We start from the raw sequence: 17,929 nt of genomic DNA, 5'->3' as shown, positions 1-17,929 counted from the left end.
AACCATATTTAAAATGGTAGAACTGTTACTAGTTGTCATTTGTGTTAAGTATGTGCTCCCTTGTGATTTGTGGAAGGTGATAGTACCTTCGGCAGGTTACAGAAACTGTTTTCTTTCTACATGAACGGTACTACCTTTTTTCACTTTAATAGCCCTGGCTGTTTTTTTCAAAAGTGTTCACGTATCAGGTATTTGATAATAATATTTTTGTATCTAAAATTGCATTTTCATCCGTGTATTCGGCTAGTTTTCGTGCGATGTAAGCATTTACTTCTGCGTTACTTTTGAATAAGTGAATTGTCTGCTTAGGAATATTCGTCGTAATCGCTCTTGATTTTATTAGTTAATATCTTCTTCCGTCATTTTATCTTTGGCCATATTGTTTAAGGCGATCGCAAAGCCGGGTCATGATCTGCGTCCATTCGAAATACCTAAACTGTTCCACAGTACTGGACCTGTGATTTCTCCGAAACTTTTGCTTTTACACGATTTAAATATCCCAGAATCACCAATTGGAGGAAGCTGTTTGAGGTCGCCGACAAACAGCATCAAAATACCACCAAAAACTTGTTGAGTTTTAAAGATTTGCTTCAAGCGTCAATTTGATTCAACATTTTAGCGCCAATCATACTAATTTCATCGACAATTATTAGCTTTAGATCCATTAATTTGCAGTGTATGGTGTTAACTAAATCATTCTTTAAAGGAATACGCTGTCCGCCGTATTGGTTTATCGGTAAACTTAACGCGAAATGAATTGAGTTAAATATTAAAGGCGGCTTTCCCCTGTTGGGACATATAGCAATACTTTCAAAGTATTTGGATCGTTACCAGGTTGAGAGTTAAAATATCTTAATAAAGCCTGGTGAATCATTTCAATCAATCTGCTCTTACCTGTTCCCGCGCCTGCGGCTACGTAATAATAAAAAATCTGTGAAGACTTTACTTTTTTTAGTACATCCAGGAAAAAATTCCTTTTTTTCACTATTGACGTTGAAAATTTCGTCAAAAATGGCATCATGGTCGTGTCGATCATTAAGGCCATAAACTTGAAATTATTTGTCCAATTGATTATCGTTGTTATCTTCCTGTTGTCCGTCTTTACTAGTGTTGGGCTCAATCGAATGATTTTGACTATCTAATAATCATTCATTAAAATTCATTCATTTGTTTTATTCAATCGTTTGAGCAAATAAATAGTGGTGGAATGATTCATTCGATAGTTCAAGTCATTAAAACCATGGCTATCGCAGGTGCATAGAGCTTATTCCATATCTGGTGGCGAACTGACGGTGACAGAAAAGACACTTGGAGTGCGCCCACTTGGTTAAGATAAAAAAATACATGGGAGTACTTTTTTTCTCTAAAAATTTTGAAGACAAGGATTGTTATGAATATCATTTTTGAAAATTTTTTTCATGCGTTAACAATTTAATAATTTGTTCATCATTCTTCATCTTATGTACGACTACCTACTTACTATAATTTTTTAAGGAATAACACCGGTTTTGAAATATTATTTCATACGACGCCAATGAACAATTTTTTTTAATAGTAAACATATGTTTAGTGTCATAATTCAATCATTTTTGACAACGTCAGTTCGCCACGAGATTTAGAACAAGCTCTAGGACCAGCCAATAGTAGCGCCGTTGTTATGACAATCCCCAACATGATCGAGTTTCAAATTTACTCAGTTTGTTGTTATCCGTTAAAACTCGTTAAAACTGTACTAACTAAACCGGMTTGATCGTCTGCAAGGTGCCTCGTGTTAAAAAATCAGGTGCTTGGAAACATTTTATTAAAGTGTCCGATGATTTAATTAAATGTCAAATCTGCAAGAAAGATTCAAGTTCACTGGAAATACCTCCAATATGAACGATCATCTCCGCCGGAAACATTTGTCAATAATTAGGAAAGTACCTGAATTAGAAGTTTCATCTCAAGTTCCCAGTTCTGCCGAAAGTAGTTCTTGTACTTTAGAGTCCCAAGACTCCCAAGCCTCTACATTAGCGTCTACATCTTCATTCAAGAGTAGCTCATCTGAATCTTTCGCATCACAAACTTTGCAAACACCTTTAAGTTACATAAAGCACGCACTGCACAAAATTTATCAGACGTTATGATGGACATTTTTAATAAGTGGGATATATCCGACAAAGTATTTGTKATAGTGACTGACAATGGTGCAAACATAAAGAAAGCGGTGCGCGATGTAGTAAGAAAAAATCACCATCCATGTGTTGCACACACTTTAAATTTATATGTAAATGATGCTATTAGTGATAGCATAGTGATATTATAATCAGTGATTTGAGCAAAAAATGCCGAAGTATTGTAGGACATTTTAAACATGGTGTCACAGTATCAGAAAAGTTAAGGGCGACGCAAAATCTGATGGGGTTGCCGTTGTTGAAAGTAAAGCAAGATGTAGTTACCAGGTGGAATTCTACCTTAATCATGATGGAAAGGTTTGTTGCCATCAAAGAGCCACTTTCTGCTGTCATAATATCATTGCCATCTCGTCCCGACTTTTTAAATGCCACTGAATGGGATATATTATCAGACTGCATTTGCATGTTAAAACCTATGGAAAATGTGACGGAACAGTTGTCTGGAGAACAATACGTCACAATGTCCGCAGTTATTCCATTAGTCCGAGGATTGCAGCACGTTTTAAGAAACTTAGATTCTAAAACAGACGTCGGAAATGAGTTTCGCGATAATATGCTTGTTAGAGTTCGCAAAGATTGGGTATTCTGGAAGAAAATATAATATGTGTGAAAACAACATTCTTGGATCCAAGGTTTAAGAAGACGGCTTTTGAACAAGACATCAATTCTGAAAACGTCCACAAATTTATCGAGGAAGAACTGGCACCTTTGCTAGTGCAAAACGTGTCTTTAGCTGGCAACGAGAGTGAACATTTAGGTTTAGAATCAGGAGGGAAAAACGAAGATTCTGCTAGTAACCTTTTGAGGAATTTTTTGATACGAAGGCGTCACAAACAAGAACCAACATTACTGCAAGCAGTTCAGCGGAAGATACAATAAAACAATACTTAGAAACACCGTTACAAAATCGCCGATCAAATCCACTAGAATTTTGGAAGTCACGGGAAACCATATTTCCAGAACTGTCAAAATTAGCGTACAAATATCTATCTACACCTGCAACATCAGTGCCTGCAGAAAGAGTTTTTTCGAAAACAGGACAATTAATGACTGAAAGGAGAAATAGATAGTGCGGGAAAAATTTAGACCGAATTGTTTTTTAAATAGCAATTTTAAGTTAATAAATTAGGTTTTATTTAATTTTTTTGTCATCTTTTGTTTTGTTCACATCAATTTTTAGAATTGTTGTTATTTTTTATGTTATTTTTTATTAAAACCATTGTATAATATTTAAGTTTAAAAGTTTTATAATTTGTTTTTAATGTTTGTTATTTTTTATTTCATAAATAAATGATTTTAATGTTAACAATCTGTTTATTTTATTAAACATCCATTCATTAACTGTCAATTTCTCTTGTTGCATTTTTTTAACGTATTGAGAATCACTGTTATGTTTTGGTTGAATAAAGTAGGTGGGCGTGCTGAAGTTTACTGTCTCTTTTAAAGGACCTAAGTGAGAGAGAAAGACAACATACCACTAGTGAGACCAGAGAGTGGCATAACGTTTTTCTTACTTGCTCCTACCTACTTACTTGAAGAGCGAGAGAAACAACAAAGTTTTATGACATTCGGGAAAAATTAAAAGACTTCTTCTATATCATCTGTACAACATAAATTTTACATGATAAATGCTCCTCAACATGTTAGCTATCATATGAGTTATGAAGAAGCTATCCGAGCACTTGCTTTACTGCAGGATGGTCGTAGCCAGCGCTATGTGGCTAGAGTCCTCGGCAGTGGCGTAACTAGAAAATTTGGGCCCCCCCGCGAAAGACGTCTGTTGGGCCCCTCTCTTCTCTGGTTTCGGAGAAGAGAGTAGTATAAAGTATAAGAAGAAACTAAAAAATGCAATCCTTGTAGATTATACATACAGGGTGTCAATTTTAAAACTTGCAATCGGCAAAATCTCTAGAACTAAAAAAATTATTGAGAATCACTCAACTGTTTCGGTGGTTTTTAGGGGAAATCAAAATGGTATGGTAAGTGACGCTCCTCCACCCACCCTTCAAGCCACAGCCACCTTAAGTTAAAAAATTTAAATGGCACGATTCTACTTGCGATACATCGTTGGAAAGCCCATAACAAGCGCTTTTCAAAAATCATCAAAAATCATACAACAGCCTATTTGTTAAAGCCATTTTTCCAATTATTATTAAATTTTATTTTTTTTATATTCAAGGGTGGGTGGAAGTGTGTCACTTATCATGTCATTTTAATTCCCCCTAGGAACCACCAAAACGGTTTTGAGGGATTGTTAATAACTTTTTCAGTTGAGAGAAATTGCCGATTGTTTTAAAATTGACACAGTGTATACATAGTATCTATATATTATTTCGCTAACGAACAATAATACAATAGTAGAACAATTTAACAAAACAAATAACAATAAAAAAAATATTAGCAATAATATCAGAGTAACAAAATTTCAGCTCACGTTTACTTAGGTAATTTGTTTTTTCTTTGCTTTCAAATTTGCAAAATTTTGGATAACATCGTCCATGTTTAGTTTTTAAGCGACATCGTATTCTATTGACAAGATGGACAAATTTGTAAGCCTTTTTTGGTTCATAGAGTTCCGTAAATAATTTTTATTAATTTTAATTTAGAAAAGGATATCTCCGCTAATGTGACGGTGACAGGCAGAGTTAAATACAGTAAAGAAGAAAAATTCTGCAGTTTTTTGTTTTTTATTGCATTGGCTTATAATAATTTATGTACACCCTTTAAAAATTTTTAAACTATTACTATTATTATTATTATTTTGAGCCCTTTATCCCAAGGGGCCCCCCGCGGCCGCGGGCTTTGGCGGGTGGGTAGTTACGCCACTAGTCCTCGGTGTTAACCATTTCACCATTGTTAGGCTGTCCCAAACACACAAAAATGGTTGCTTGTAAACTTTATTAAAGAACATACCATTGAAGTAATACCGGACAACTGGTTAAGAAATAAAAATGAAGCCTATTTTCCTCCTGCCAAAACTAACGAATACTTGATTGACCAACAGAACTCCACCAGATGTAATTTGCAAAATTTTAAAGGTTCAGATTTTGGGAGCATATGGCTATTAATATAATTTTCTTTGTTTATGTGTTAAATATTTCTTCTAAATACTTTCAATACTGCTTGTAGAAAAGCTAAGAAAGCATTACGTTCTGATAACACGATTTAGTTCAAGAAAAATGTAAAAGAAAAAAAAACAAGAAGTAATAATCTGAAACATTTAATAACAGTAGCACCGATAACGAAGATGTGCCAACTCCATCTCGCAAAGTAAGAAATCAATATCAAAATGTGTAAGAAAAAGAAATGAAAGAAGTAGCAACGACAGCCCAGATACTCCAGTTCCACCTACCAAAACTATAAAAATAAATACAAAACCAAATACGAAAGAACTAGAATTAATAACTGGTATGGTTAGATTTTTTAATTCTCATTTTATTTTAATCGAAAATTGTGTGTGTACATTTCTTGTATTAACATTTTTTTTGTAAGTCTAATAAGTAAGTGTAACGAGTTACATCGGCGGAAATATGAACATTTTTCCCAAAAAATAGTAAAACTCCCCATTTTCGACGGTGAATTTTGTAAGAACAAATTACACTTGTTTTTAATATTTTTCCCGCACCACAGTAAAATTATACAGCGATATCCGTATATGTAACAAGAAAAATTAGTGTAATTTGAAATAGATATCGCTGTATAAATGTTTAAGCGTGTATTTTGCCATGATGAATTGTCAAACTATACTTAACACAAACGACAACTAGTAACATTTCTACCGTATTAAATATTGTTGTTGCCAAGGCGTTTTTAAAATATATTGTCCTTATTGGGAAACCCTTTATTAACATAAACAAATAATTTCTAACACTTTTTCGTGTTTATATCTATAAAATGGATTTATAAATAAACAAAAAACCTCCGGATTATCCAAACTTTCAGTTATCCGAAGTGGATTTCGGATAACCGGTCATCTACTGTATTCAAATTACTTTTTATAATAAACCAGTATTCAACTTAGTTTTTACTTTGAGTTCTTACTCAAACATTTACTCATGTTAGGCTTGGGGAAGGTTCAAACGACGCAACCGACGTGAGGTTGTGAGAACAGCCAAATTTGCTCCAAGAAAAATATTACGCTGTGGCATTGTGAAAGCATCAAAATCATCAAATACTGTAGAAAATATTAATCATATTAGTTCGGCACTGGTTTCAAAATCTCAACCTGAAAGTGAACTGTCATTCTATGATATAATTGATTCAGAGTTGCTATTGCCTTTTGAATTCATAAAAAAATTAGGAATTTAAAAAACATTCTTATTCCTGAGAATAGTATACATGCCGCATTTGTTGCTTTCGTAACTGGTTACATTATAAAAAAAATAGACAAGATCTTTCACTACCCTACATATCTCTCACTTTTATTATCAACTGTAACTCCAAGACCTTTACTACGTTTGTCTTCAAGATCGTGGTGGTCTGATGTATCCTAATAATAAATTTGTTGGTATTTTAAAAGAATTATCATATATTGTTTAGCAAGTTCTACTATATTTATTTGCAAAAAATCCTTGCCAACATTTTGAATCTTTTGTATTCACATAATCTTCAGAACGTTATTTTTACCTGTACCTGATAAACATCACAATAATAATTGTAAATTAATAATTCAATTCTTATCTACACTAATTTTAAATAACGTTGGACCACGCTACAAAACACGCTACGAAATGCACGATCAAGACTCAATCCCTAGAACGGACAACCAACTGCTACCGTCCAAGTCAACAGAGTAACTGTTAAACCGCCACCCTTTCTAATTATTTTTTATTGTGAGTATTATTATTATTATTAAGTAACTGCCACCACAGATTTAGTATCCATTTATGGGGCAGACGGATTTCAGAAAATTGTATGGTATTATGTAAAAGTAGCTTTTATGCTGAATTCGTTGCAATTAAATATATTAATTAAATCTTCGACACTGTGATAGTTGCGACACATGTTTGTATAGGGACAAACTGTAGAGCATTAGTTCTTGAGCAGGGTAAATAAAAAAAGTGATAGTTCTTGAAACTAACCTGGGCACATGTAGATATAATCTATCTAATAAATCAGAACCATTTACGATTTTATGTAAAAAAAAGTATAGAGAAACAACTACTTCATCGATCTAAACTGACAAATGAAAATGTCTCTGGGAGATCAGAGAGATAGGTACTGTGATGAACGCGGTATTTATAAATTTTATTTTATTAACCATTCATCTCAAATTACAAAAATTTTCCATTTTGTTTCAACGGCGTCCAAATCGTTTCGGTCTTACTAAGAAATTTTATTTATTTTATCTTAAATACAGACGTGTTTTGTGAATATTGAAATGTTTAGAAAAGTGTCGTTCCCACGAAATTTTTCCAAGAATCTTAAGTGTAACGAATCGCTAAAATTAATGGTTTACAAAAGCCATGTGTTCGAGTGGCACCGCACACAGATTCCAGCCGCTCAGCAAAATAATGCATTTGCACACGAAAAGATAAATAATTAAATTGTTGTTTAAAACAGGCAAAACAAGTCTTTGTCAAAGCTCGGGGACGAAACATTTGTAAGAGAAATGACTTCTACATTCATTCCTTATTTTGCAAGGACTTGTATATCCGGGTTTTGTTCGGAAATTATTATGGGTGTTTAGGCACCTAACTTATACCTGAGGCGGTATATCCGACTCTGGTACAAGTGTAACTTAATAAACGTGATTAAATTCCTTTCTCGATAGAAGTTCAAACAATATTAACTGAAGTATAGGGTAGATTTTTAGTACGTAAATAGGGCTCCAATCATCAACCAGCTGTTTAAATTCATTATTTTAAATCCCAAAGAAATTGTGGTTACGTGTCTTACAAGCTAAATTAAATAAGGATGAACAATAACTTTAACACCTGGCAAAATTGGATCAAACTCTCACAACTCTTTCTGTAATAAATGCTTCGACATATTTGCAAATAAATTACTTTTGTGGAAATTTGATTTTTAATTCCCTCTCCCATGCGTTTTGACACTACTTTGAATCCGAATTTGTGTTACGACACAGAGATTTTTGAGCATAAACTCAACGTAGATAAGTGAAAATAATTATAAAGTTTACTAGACGAGCCAGATAAACTGAAATCAAAATGAAGGGGTAAAAGACGAATTCAAAATTTAATCTTCATCAAATTGCAACAATATCACAATCACGGTCTCACTACAATACCTCTAGCTGGATAAATCCCATTAATTCTGTATATTAAGTATTTTAGGAAGCGCCTCTGGATTCTTTCAATTCAATTTTGTGAGTTTCATAACCAGGCGACCAAACAACAAATTCTAATTTGGAACAGGCAAAGGCAAAGTATAAAGTTTTTAAGATGTTTGTATCGAAATTTTTTCCGTTTCTTATAATAAATCCCAATGATTTTAATGATGCAAACGTAACAGAGTGAATATGGGATCTAAATGTTGAATGCTATCGAATACGACACCCTAATCTTTAACCTCTTGTATCTTGGTATGACAACTTCGTTAATAGTATAATGATAGGAAAATATTTCAGATTTATAACAATAAAATACAATTGAACATTTACTGACATTAATCGGCAACTCATTTTTGGAGCAATGTTATTTTACGATAGATTTTCAGATCGTCTGCGTATAATACTATTCTAGCCTTAAGATCAACTGTTATGTCATTGATGAAGGCATTAAACAATGTTAATAGTGTTAATAAATTTCTCTGAATATGAATGGTCTTTCGAGTTAGCATAGAGTTAGATATCCATGACCAATTTTATAAATTTTTAACTCTGATTAGTAATTTAATAAAAGAAACATTTCCATCTGTAAACTGTAATTCTAAAAAGTCTTCTATTAAATGGTTCAATTATAATCTAAAAAAATATAGAGAAAATTTAAATTTTTTATATGAACTTAAACAACTAAACAAAAGAAATGATATTATTAGCTAGTATTATATCAAGTATCCCAATTTCTATCGACGTAGCCTCTGAGTTGCAAAAAAACAAGCTATTGATGACTATCTAACAAGCAATGCAAATTACTACAAAGCGGCTGGAAAGTGCAAAATGAAAAAAGAGGAACGACTAATGTCAAACGGCCCAGTTGCGACTTGTCTGCAAACGATTTTAATAATAACTATTTCTTAAACATTGCTGAACAAATAGTAGTTAAAAATGTAAACACCGAAAGTGCGGACCCTATTGAACTTCTCAAGAATTTTCACCAACCTCTGAACAATAGTAACTTTGGTTTCTCAGAGATTAGTTTTATTGTAACAAGAGATACAATTTCCAAAATGAAAAATAATAAAACTAAATACATTTAGGAAAATGATATAGATATAGACGATTAAACACGTCAAGGATTTAATAATAATCCTTATTACAAAACTCATTAACCAGGTAATTCGAGATGGTATTTTCCCAAACTGTCTAAAAGTTTCAAAAGTTCTAGCTACCACTATATAAAAAAAGGAAATGCTGATACTTAATGAAACTACTGATCCATTTCCATTGTGCCAACTTTTGGTAAAATAATAGAAAAAATTCTATTCACACAACAAAGAATTATTGTGAAAAAAATTAAATATTATCGCCGTTTCAATTTGGGTTTAGGCAAGGCAAATGTACTTTTGCTGTTCAGCAACTTATTAATAATATAGCGGAAGGTTTTGAAAAAGAAAAAATACCGAAAACTTGAGTTACAAGCAAGAAATGGAATTAAACAGAGGTACGGATTTAAAAAAATAAATAAAGTGAACTTCTTATATTGTTATTCCGTAGTGTCGCTTCTAAAACGTATGAGACACAAAAAAAAATTGTGAACGAAACTGAAAAAAAAATATATGTTGAAGCCAAAAAATTACAGGCTAAGGTCTCAAYCATCGCCGTCTCCATAGAAATAATCCTTTTCTCGCCTGGACATTTTTTGAGTTCAAGTGATTCCCGTTGGCGCTTTAATCTGGGGAAAATTTTTGACAAATCCAGTTTTTTAGCTTAAAGGGTTCAACCTCATAATATCAATTCTTCCTGGCGTATCTAGTTTTGTTGTATCCTTCCTTCCCAGCATTTATTAATTGCGTTATTTTTCGTTAATAATTAAAAATTATTCAGTTTTTCCTTAGTAACCCCCGTAACTAAGAAAAAATCGGAATCACTGCCCCAATGCATTTTTTACGAAATGCCCAGGCGGGATATTGATACATTTGATTAAGGAGGCGGTGGTCTCAAGACTCTTGCTGCAAAGAAATATTATAAACAATCACCTCAAAATTGCGCAAAACGTAAGTAAAATCTGCAAAATTAAAACAGTTATTTGAAGGGGTGACACCTGTACAACAAAGGTTTATTGAAAATCAACTAACAAATCAAAAGTGCAAACCACTCTTGAAGAGAAGGCTGACTTCATAGCAATTTGGAAAAGTGGCCCTAAAACTTATACTAAATTATTGCAAAAAACGCATATTTGTCTTTCGGTTGGCACCGTAAAGGCAACTTTGAGAAAAGTTCCGATCCAACCAGGCATCTGCAAATCTGTTTTCCAAGTCCTCAAGAAACAAATAGTCGACATAAAAAGTAAGAGTTATTCATCTTTGATGAGATTGCAATTCAGCGACATTTGGACTATTTGCCTGAGGAGGATAAGATAATAAGATTTGAAGATGATGATTGGAGGCAGAGCAAAGATATAGGGGATCATGTTTGTGCTTTTATGCTTATAGGAATTTACAAAAGGTGGAAGCAACCAGTTGCTTTTGTCTTTTGTAAATCTTCTATGAAAGCAGTAAATATTGGCCGTTGATACACTGTGTCAATTTTAAAACTTGCAATCGGCAATTTCTCTCAACTGAAAAAGTTATTAATAATCACTCAAAATCGTTTTGGTGGTTTCTAGGGGGAATTAAAATGACATGATAAGTGACATACTTCCACCCACCCTTGAATATAATAAAAAAATCAAAATTTAACGTCTTTGTTTTTGAACGATTGGAAAAATGGCTTTATCAAATAGGCTGCTGTATGACATTTTTGAAAAGCGCTTGTTATGGGCTTTCCAACGAGAAGCGTCACTTATCATGCCATTTTAATTCCCCGTAAAAACCACCGAGACGGTTTTGACTGATTCTCAATAACTTTGCCGGTTGCAAGTTTTAAAATTGGCACCCTGTGTAAAAGAAGTTACAGAGGCTGATCTAAACGTTATTGCAACGTTTTTATTGTACAACCCGTTTTTTTTTCAAACTAATATTTACATTTCACAATAAATTCCTACAACTCAATAAGAAATCACTTTTCCATAAGGAAGACTTATCTTTTAATCCAAGATATAAATCCAAAACTAATACCTTGTTTATCGTCATTCCACTTACTCGCAAGTTTCTAATCTGAATCATTCAACAATTTGGTGACAAAGGGATTTAGATAAACTTATCTATGGTGTCTATATGTTGTTACAAAGATTACACCACGTACACTGCACTGTTGATAAGTTTTCTAAAGAATAGTTATTTATTGTAAGTGTTTTATCCACGCAAGAATGTTAATTTTTTTAAGTGGATAAAACGCGACTAACACACGACTGCAATATAACATTTTATCCACAATCACAGGCCCAAATTATTCCAAACTTAATTAAAAATTAAACTGACATTTAAACATCACGCCAAATGTGCTTTCGCTTAAACGTAGTAAGCTGTTACGCGGTGCGCTGGTTACTAACTGTGGAATAAAGTTACTTTATTCCACTAGTGGATAAACTGGTACTTGATACGCATCTAAAGTGTGGAATAAAGTCTCTTTATAGAGTGATTGTGGATAAAAAAAAGATTTATAACCTTGAATACCTATTATTAACAAATAATAGAAATAATTCGTAATTTCCTGTTTTAGTTATTATAGTTATAAGTAAAATAGGAATTATTGTGGATAATACACCTTTAACGCAATTGCAATCTTGTATACCTACCTACCTTATAATTACTATTGGTATACTTAACTTTGCTTGCTTTGTACTGTTATCTAAAATCGCGCTCCAAAGAAAAATGCCAAGTAAGATAAGATACCAGTAGCATGGAATAAATGTTAAAAAAATTCTAATTGTCAAAAAGTTTCACATTTATCTTATGATATTTGACTTTTTTATGTCTATTTATTGTGATGATTTTGTAACCGGTGTTTATTTAAGTTTGAAGTCATGACTATGAGTGAGAACAAACCACAATTTTTAATACACCCGGCAAGGTGAAAATGTCAGAATAATAATTTTCAATACAATGGTTCATTCACAAACTTTCATGGATAGCTTTGACGCCAAATTAAAAAAAAAACACCCGTTATATGTTTTTTATACATCATTATTCAGTAAAGGTACAAAACCTTTGCTCATAAAAATTACAAATAACGTCAAGCAATTCACCATACAGCTTCTTTGTTTCTTCTTTTCATAACTTGCAGTAAGAAAACAAATAAAATTTTGGTGCCGCTCATTATCTATGATTCTATCTCAATCAATTGTCAAATTTTGATTGATGCCCCAAAACAACTAGATGTACTAAAAACGGTAATGTTATTAGGAATATGGTGATCCAACTCATTTCATTTGTTTCAAAATGGACTGAGATAACAGGGTCAAGGTCAAGAACCTTATTATAATATATATATGCGATAGATCACATTGTTCATTTTATTTATTAACGACAGCGTTTTTTGCTTTTTTTCAAATGTATGGTTTGATTAGTTGGGAAATCTCGAACACACGTGTGCGCTACACCACATTTACTACTGCATATTTGTTAATATTTAGAAAAAAAAATAGAAACTACCCCTTTTTTATTGTTTTCAGACAATACCATAAAGTGTATAGTGCCCTATACCAATAAATATTGAAACGGTCCTGTTAAATGTTAAATTATAACATGCTTGTTAAAAATTTAACACAAATTCTTATTCAGTAAACAACAATTTTAACACTTAAAACAGTGTTTTCGTCAACATTCTATTGAATTAGTTAAGTGACTTTACACAACCTATATTCGACCACAAATTGAATTTGCTATTCCTGTCTGGAATACCGCATTTTAAAAAAGATATTCAGTTACTAGAACAAGTTCAGCATGCAGTAACAAGATGGATTCCAAGCTTAGCTTCCCTTCCATATAGTCAACGACTTAAATTATTAAAATTATTAACATTCCACAACTCGGAGATAGACAAGATCGAGCCGATCTTATACAAATTTATCGCATTACACATGCCTTTTTGTTTTTTCATTAAATACCTACTCATAAAATACAAATTCTGAAACTATCAATTTTAGGTGTTTTTTTTTTAAAAACAAACACGAGGCGAAGAGCAAGAGCAAAGAAATTTGATTTAAGTCAAACGGGAGATGGCAGCGCAAAACAAAAAGATTTAACAAATTTAAAGCAAAGAGTGCTCAATCTAGAAATTATAATTGTCATAGAAGGGGCTCCCAACGTAGGTGAAGCGGGGCTTGCTGAAGAAAATGAACCCCATGAAAATAATGCAACAAAAAACTTCAATGAAAACGAAAATATGCACCTTCCAGAGGAAGATACTCGTATATTACAAAGTAAGTATCTACTTTGAACTAATTAAATAATTATTAAGTGATTACTAAATTTTGTAGGTAAAAATTTGCCAATTATAAATAATAAAGAAATTTGCCAAATCGTAATGAAAAAAATGCCTTTGATTAATAAAGTAAGTGACTTGAAGAGCCTAGTAAGAAGCCAAGAAAATATAGCAGCTGCCATTAACAATCTAGCGACTGCCATAAATAATTAAGAAAAAAATTAGATAATGTAGAAATAGTATCTATGAATAGGTAGGTATTTCATTAAATGTACATTGTGTCCGTAAATGATTGAAGGATCAAGTTGGCTTTGAAATAGTGTCAACCACTGAATGTGCCGCTTTATATGATACTGAATATTGATAACACAAGAAATTTTTGACATGTGACAATTACAGATTTGAAAATTGTGTCTCTTAGAAAATAAAACGGCGGAAAAACTGTAATAAACGGACCAAGGTAAAAAGAGATACTTAAGTGAAAGTGTGTTGTGAAAAGAAAGCAAAAATTTCTAGTTTTTGAAAATGGGTAGATCGTGTGCGCGGCGCGGTTGCACTGTTTCAAAAAGATTTTTAATGAGAACTTTATGATCAAACACAAAGTGTTGTTAGTTGTTTAGAGCCCAAAGACCATTTAAAAATGATTTGCAGGTGTGTACGAAGTTAAACAGATTAATAACTGATAATGCACCGTTGCTTAATGATCGGCCCCCATTTGACCATCTCTTCGTAATTACATACTTGAATAGTGTGAAAGAAAACATTTTTTTTTAATCAAAAAAAAGTGGCGAATCAATATTTTCCCCATAAAAGCCACAAATAACATTAAACAGAGTTACTATTTAGGATACAACTTTCTTGTTTCCTCTTCTAATAGTCTGTAGCAAAAAACTTAGAAAATACTTTTTCCAACAGAAATAAAGAGAGTCATAGTGCAAAATTTAAACTCTCATAACTTCGAATTTCTTATAGATAGAATTTTTTTAACATTTTTTCTTGTAAGACTAAACAAACACCAATTTGTGTCTTGTGGTGTGAAAATCATTTAACAAATAAGCAAAACCAACAATAAATTAAATCCTACAACATCGAAAACAAAAGAACTAAGATGTCTACATAACAATATTGAAATTGCAGTTGTTTTTCTCAAAAAAGGCTTGAAAAACAGTCTGAATTCTTTCTTATGCTTAGCTGAAAGTCTTCTACCACCATTTGACAGTTGGCCCGACCCTTTTGAATCATTCTGTATAAAAAACAAGCCGGAATATAGACACTGCATCCTACGTACATTTGGAGGAGTCAACGAATCAACTGCTACATAAAATTTTGGGTCACACAGGTATCTAGAGGTTAGAGGATTCAATTCTCAATAATTACAACAACACAACGTCCAAACTTCTTATTAAAAAAACATGTAAAATTTTTACTTGAATATTATTTCTTTGTACTTTAAACTTCCGTCTTATATCTTCATCAATCATGATACGCACTGATTATCGAAAAACAGATTAAGTTTTCTTGGTTATTAGTCAGTGATTCTTCTATATATTGTTCGATGTGTCAAATACTTAACTTAAAATTATCAGGTTCATTCATTTATCAGCATGAAACTGCTTCCTGTTGTCCTTATTCTTGTCTACGCACACATCTGGGTTGGTGCTGGTGAGTAGACAATTCACTAATTTTACATATTATTTTATATATTTAATTTGAGTAGAACCACAGTGCCCACCAGTAGATGGCGAGCGTCCAGTTTTTATCCCAAGTCCAGATTGTAATAAATATTACATGTGCGGAAACGGAATTCCTTATTTGATAACATGTCCTGGAAATCTACATTTCAATCCAACTCTAAATGTGTGTGATTGGCCCGATCGTGCAGGATGTAAAGAAGGTGAAGAGTGTCTAGCTGATTAATTTTTACATCTTAAATATATTAAAAATGCAATGATTAGAGTGGATTGTTTCTTCTTTTTCAATACTACCTTAGTCAGCATTTTCCAGGAGGAATTTAAACATACGTTAAAATGTATGAGGTATCTTCTGTGACTTTTTAAATAAGCTGTTAAAATTAACACACGTTAAAATCCCAAATCTGACAATTTTATTGGTTATAGCTAAAGCAACCACATTTAACGGCCCTCAAATTTTATCACTTTTATTTAATCGAAAAATAAGCCACAATATAACAAAGTGTTTTTTTATGGTTTCTATAAAATCACTCATTCATCCAATGTACAGCAAATAAGTTTAGAAAGTCATTCCTTTTTGTATAACTTTGCAGTCTTATTAATCAAGCAAATGAATGAAAAAAAAGTACTTTCTAAAGGAGTTGTGCACGGTATTGTTTTGTATAGCGATACTCTAAACACCAACAATGATACAAGATCTTTATGATCTTTAAATTTGTTTGCATCATGTAAATAATTACAACTACTTAACAACACTGCACAGTAGCCTGGGAAACAAAAATCCTGTCAAATRGAACGTTTAATGCCCTAGGGCATTTTTTCTTCATAAAAGACCTCAAATGGAAATCACTTATGGGTAGGTATTTAATGGACAGGTGAGACCTAACAAATTATAATAATAAATAATGCATAAATTACAATAAGTTTTAACTAAATTTAGGTAAAACAGATAACGTTATCATAATTGGGCTCGACTAAGTCCCCGCCTCCCATATTTGAATAAAAGATATTCAATTTTAACAAATCCGTTTTAATGATGTAATTTTCAAAGACCAAAAAGTGATATTGGTGAAAATTCCGTAATTATAGGAATACGAAAAGAAATTAAAGATTTTTGCTGTCAGTTTCATGTGCATTGTGACGTTTCACCATCTGACTACATAACTTTTTGTGCTATTGAGCTCTATTTGATTTGTTTACCACGTCTGTTTCCAAGACAGTAAGTTGTGTTTGCTCGTTGCTATCCCAAACTCATCCGTAAGCATTTTGTTTATTGTTGCTAAATCGGTAAGAATTCAAAAATGTTCTAGAACGCGGCAAAGTATTTTCAGATGTTTTATTAAAAAAACTAACAAAAATCAATCGCGCAAAAAATGTCTTAAGCATCACGAACATTGAGGAAAATGTCTTTACCGTTCTTGATGCTCAATATACTAAAGCACAATTACATAATTTTTTAGAGTTCACAATATTCTCTTTAAAGTTGAAGTCAATATCTTCGTTATTGCTATAATAATAGTTATTTGTGTATCAAGGGCTTAATAAAGAGATTACGGCCTGAAGGAATGTTTAAAGCCCCATGTGAGGTGGGCTTTTAATTTTATGGGGGAGAGCCATAATCGACAATATGCTCGTGGTACATACAACGTTTTATTTTATTTTGGATTGCAGTTTGCTTTTCTTAAATAAGATATTAATATTTCCGGCGAAAAAATCGAGATAAAAATATTTGCCTATTTTGTCATTAAAAACATCAGAATAACCCCACTCTAATACTTCTGTCTATGTCATACTATACTATCCGGTAGTGAGGCAAATTTTAACACTTTTTCCATTTTCTTAATACAGTAAAACCTCCCAACAATGGGCACCGATGGGGAATCTCTAATTGTCCGTTGTGAAAAGGTGTCCCTTAATGGGAGGTGTGCAAAATTAATAAAAAAAAGTTTTTTATTCTCACCTGAAGATGACCACTTTGTGGTTGAAACGCGTTGTGTTTGAAATAAAGGTTTGGTGTGACGGGTTTAATCGTGTTTTACTGTTTTTGTTCATAACCTTGAATACGACCTTTCTATTCATTAAAACCTAATACGCTTGTTTTATTTTGTCTGTGACGTAAGTGGTAATGCAGATTTTGATGGTCTTCCCAATAACAAATCAAAAAATACTGGTTGCAGTTTTGGGGACCAAATGGCAGTTCCCATCAAGCGTGTAGCTTACATGGGTATGTCAGCATTCCATTTTATTTTACGAAGTCCGTGATCATAACAATCTTACCGTGATATCGGAACCAGTGGCGGAGTGTTTTTGTTCATACCTCCTTTAGAGTAGACTTCATTACCAGTTGTAGGAGGCAAAGGAGAACGCACACTTTCTATAGACCACTTATATGTGGATATTTTTACACCAATCGACGC

General features: G+C 32.6%; 1 protein-coding gene across 1 annotated transcript; it reads left to right on the top strand.

Annotated features, from left to right (window-relative positions):
* The first annotated feature begins 15,381 nt into the window (after window positions 1-15,381).
* LOC123005309 (peritrophin-1-like) lies at window positions 15,382-15,777 on the top strand. The gene is made up of 2 exons (XM_044398991.1): window positions 15,382-15,483; window positions 15,539-15,777. Exons 1-2 carry the CDS (start codon window positions 15,426-15,428, stop codon window positions 15,736-15,738), a joined length of 258 nt encoding a protein of 85 aa, XP_044254926.1. The 5' UTR covers window positions 15,382-15,425; the 3' UTR covers window positions 15,739-15,777.
* The last annotated feature ends 2,152 nt before the right edge of the window (window positions 15,778-17,929 follow it).

Source organism: Tribolium madens, unplaced genomic scaffold, assembly GCF_015345945.1.
Source record: "Tribolium madens isolate multiple individuals breed KSU strain unplaced genomic scaffold, Tmad_KSU_1.1 Scaffold_20;HRSCAF=117;Tcas5.2_LG4, whole genome shotgun sequence".
Lineage (NCBI taxonomy): Eukaryota > Metazoa > Arthropoda > Insecta > Coleoptera > Tenebrionidae > Tribolium > Tribolium madens.
This window is presented reverse-complemented; position numbering and strand designations above follow the sequence as displayed.

What these genes read in the sequence shown, in the direction of transcription:
- LOC123005309 (XM_044398991.1), top strand. Translation starts at nt 15,426, where the DNA reads ATGAAACTGCTTCCTGTTGTCCTTATTCTTGTCTACGCACACATCTGG. An exon ending in ACACATCTGGGTTGGTGCTG is followed by an intron (nt 15,484 to 15,538) that starts GTGAGTAGACAA and finishes TAATTTGAGTAG; the next exon opens with AACCACAGTGCCCACCAGTA.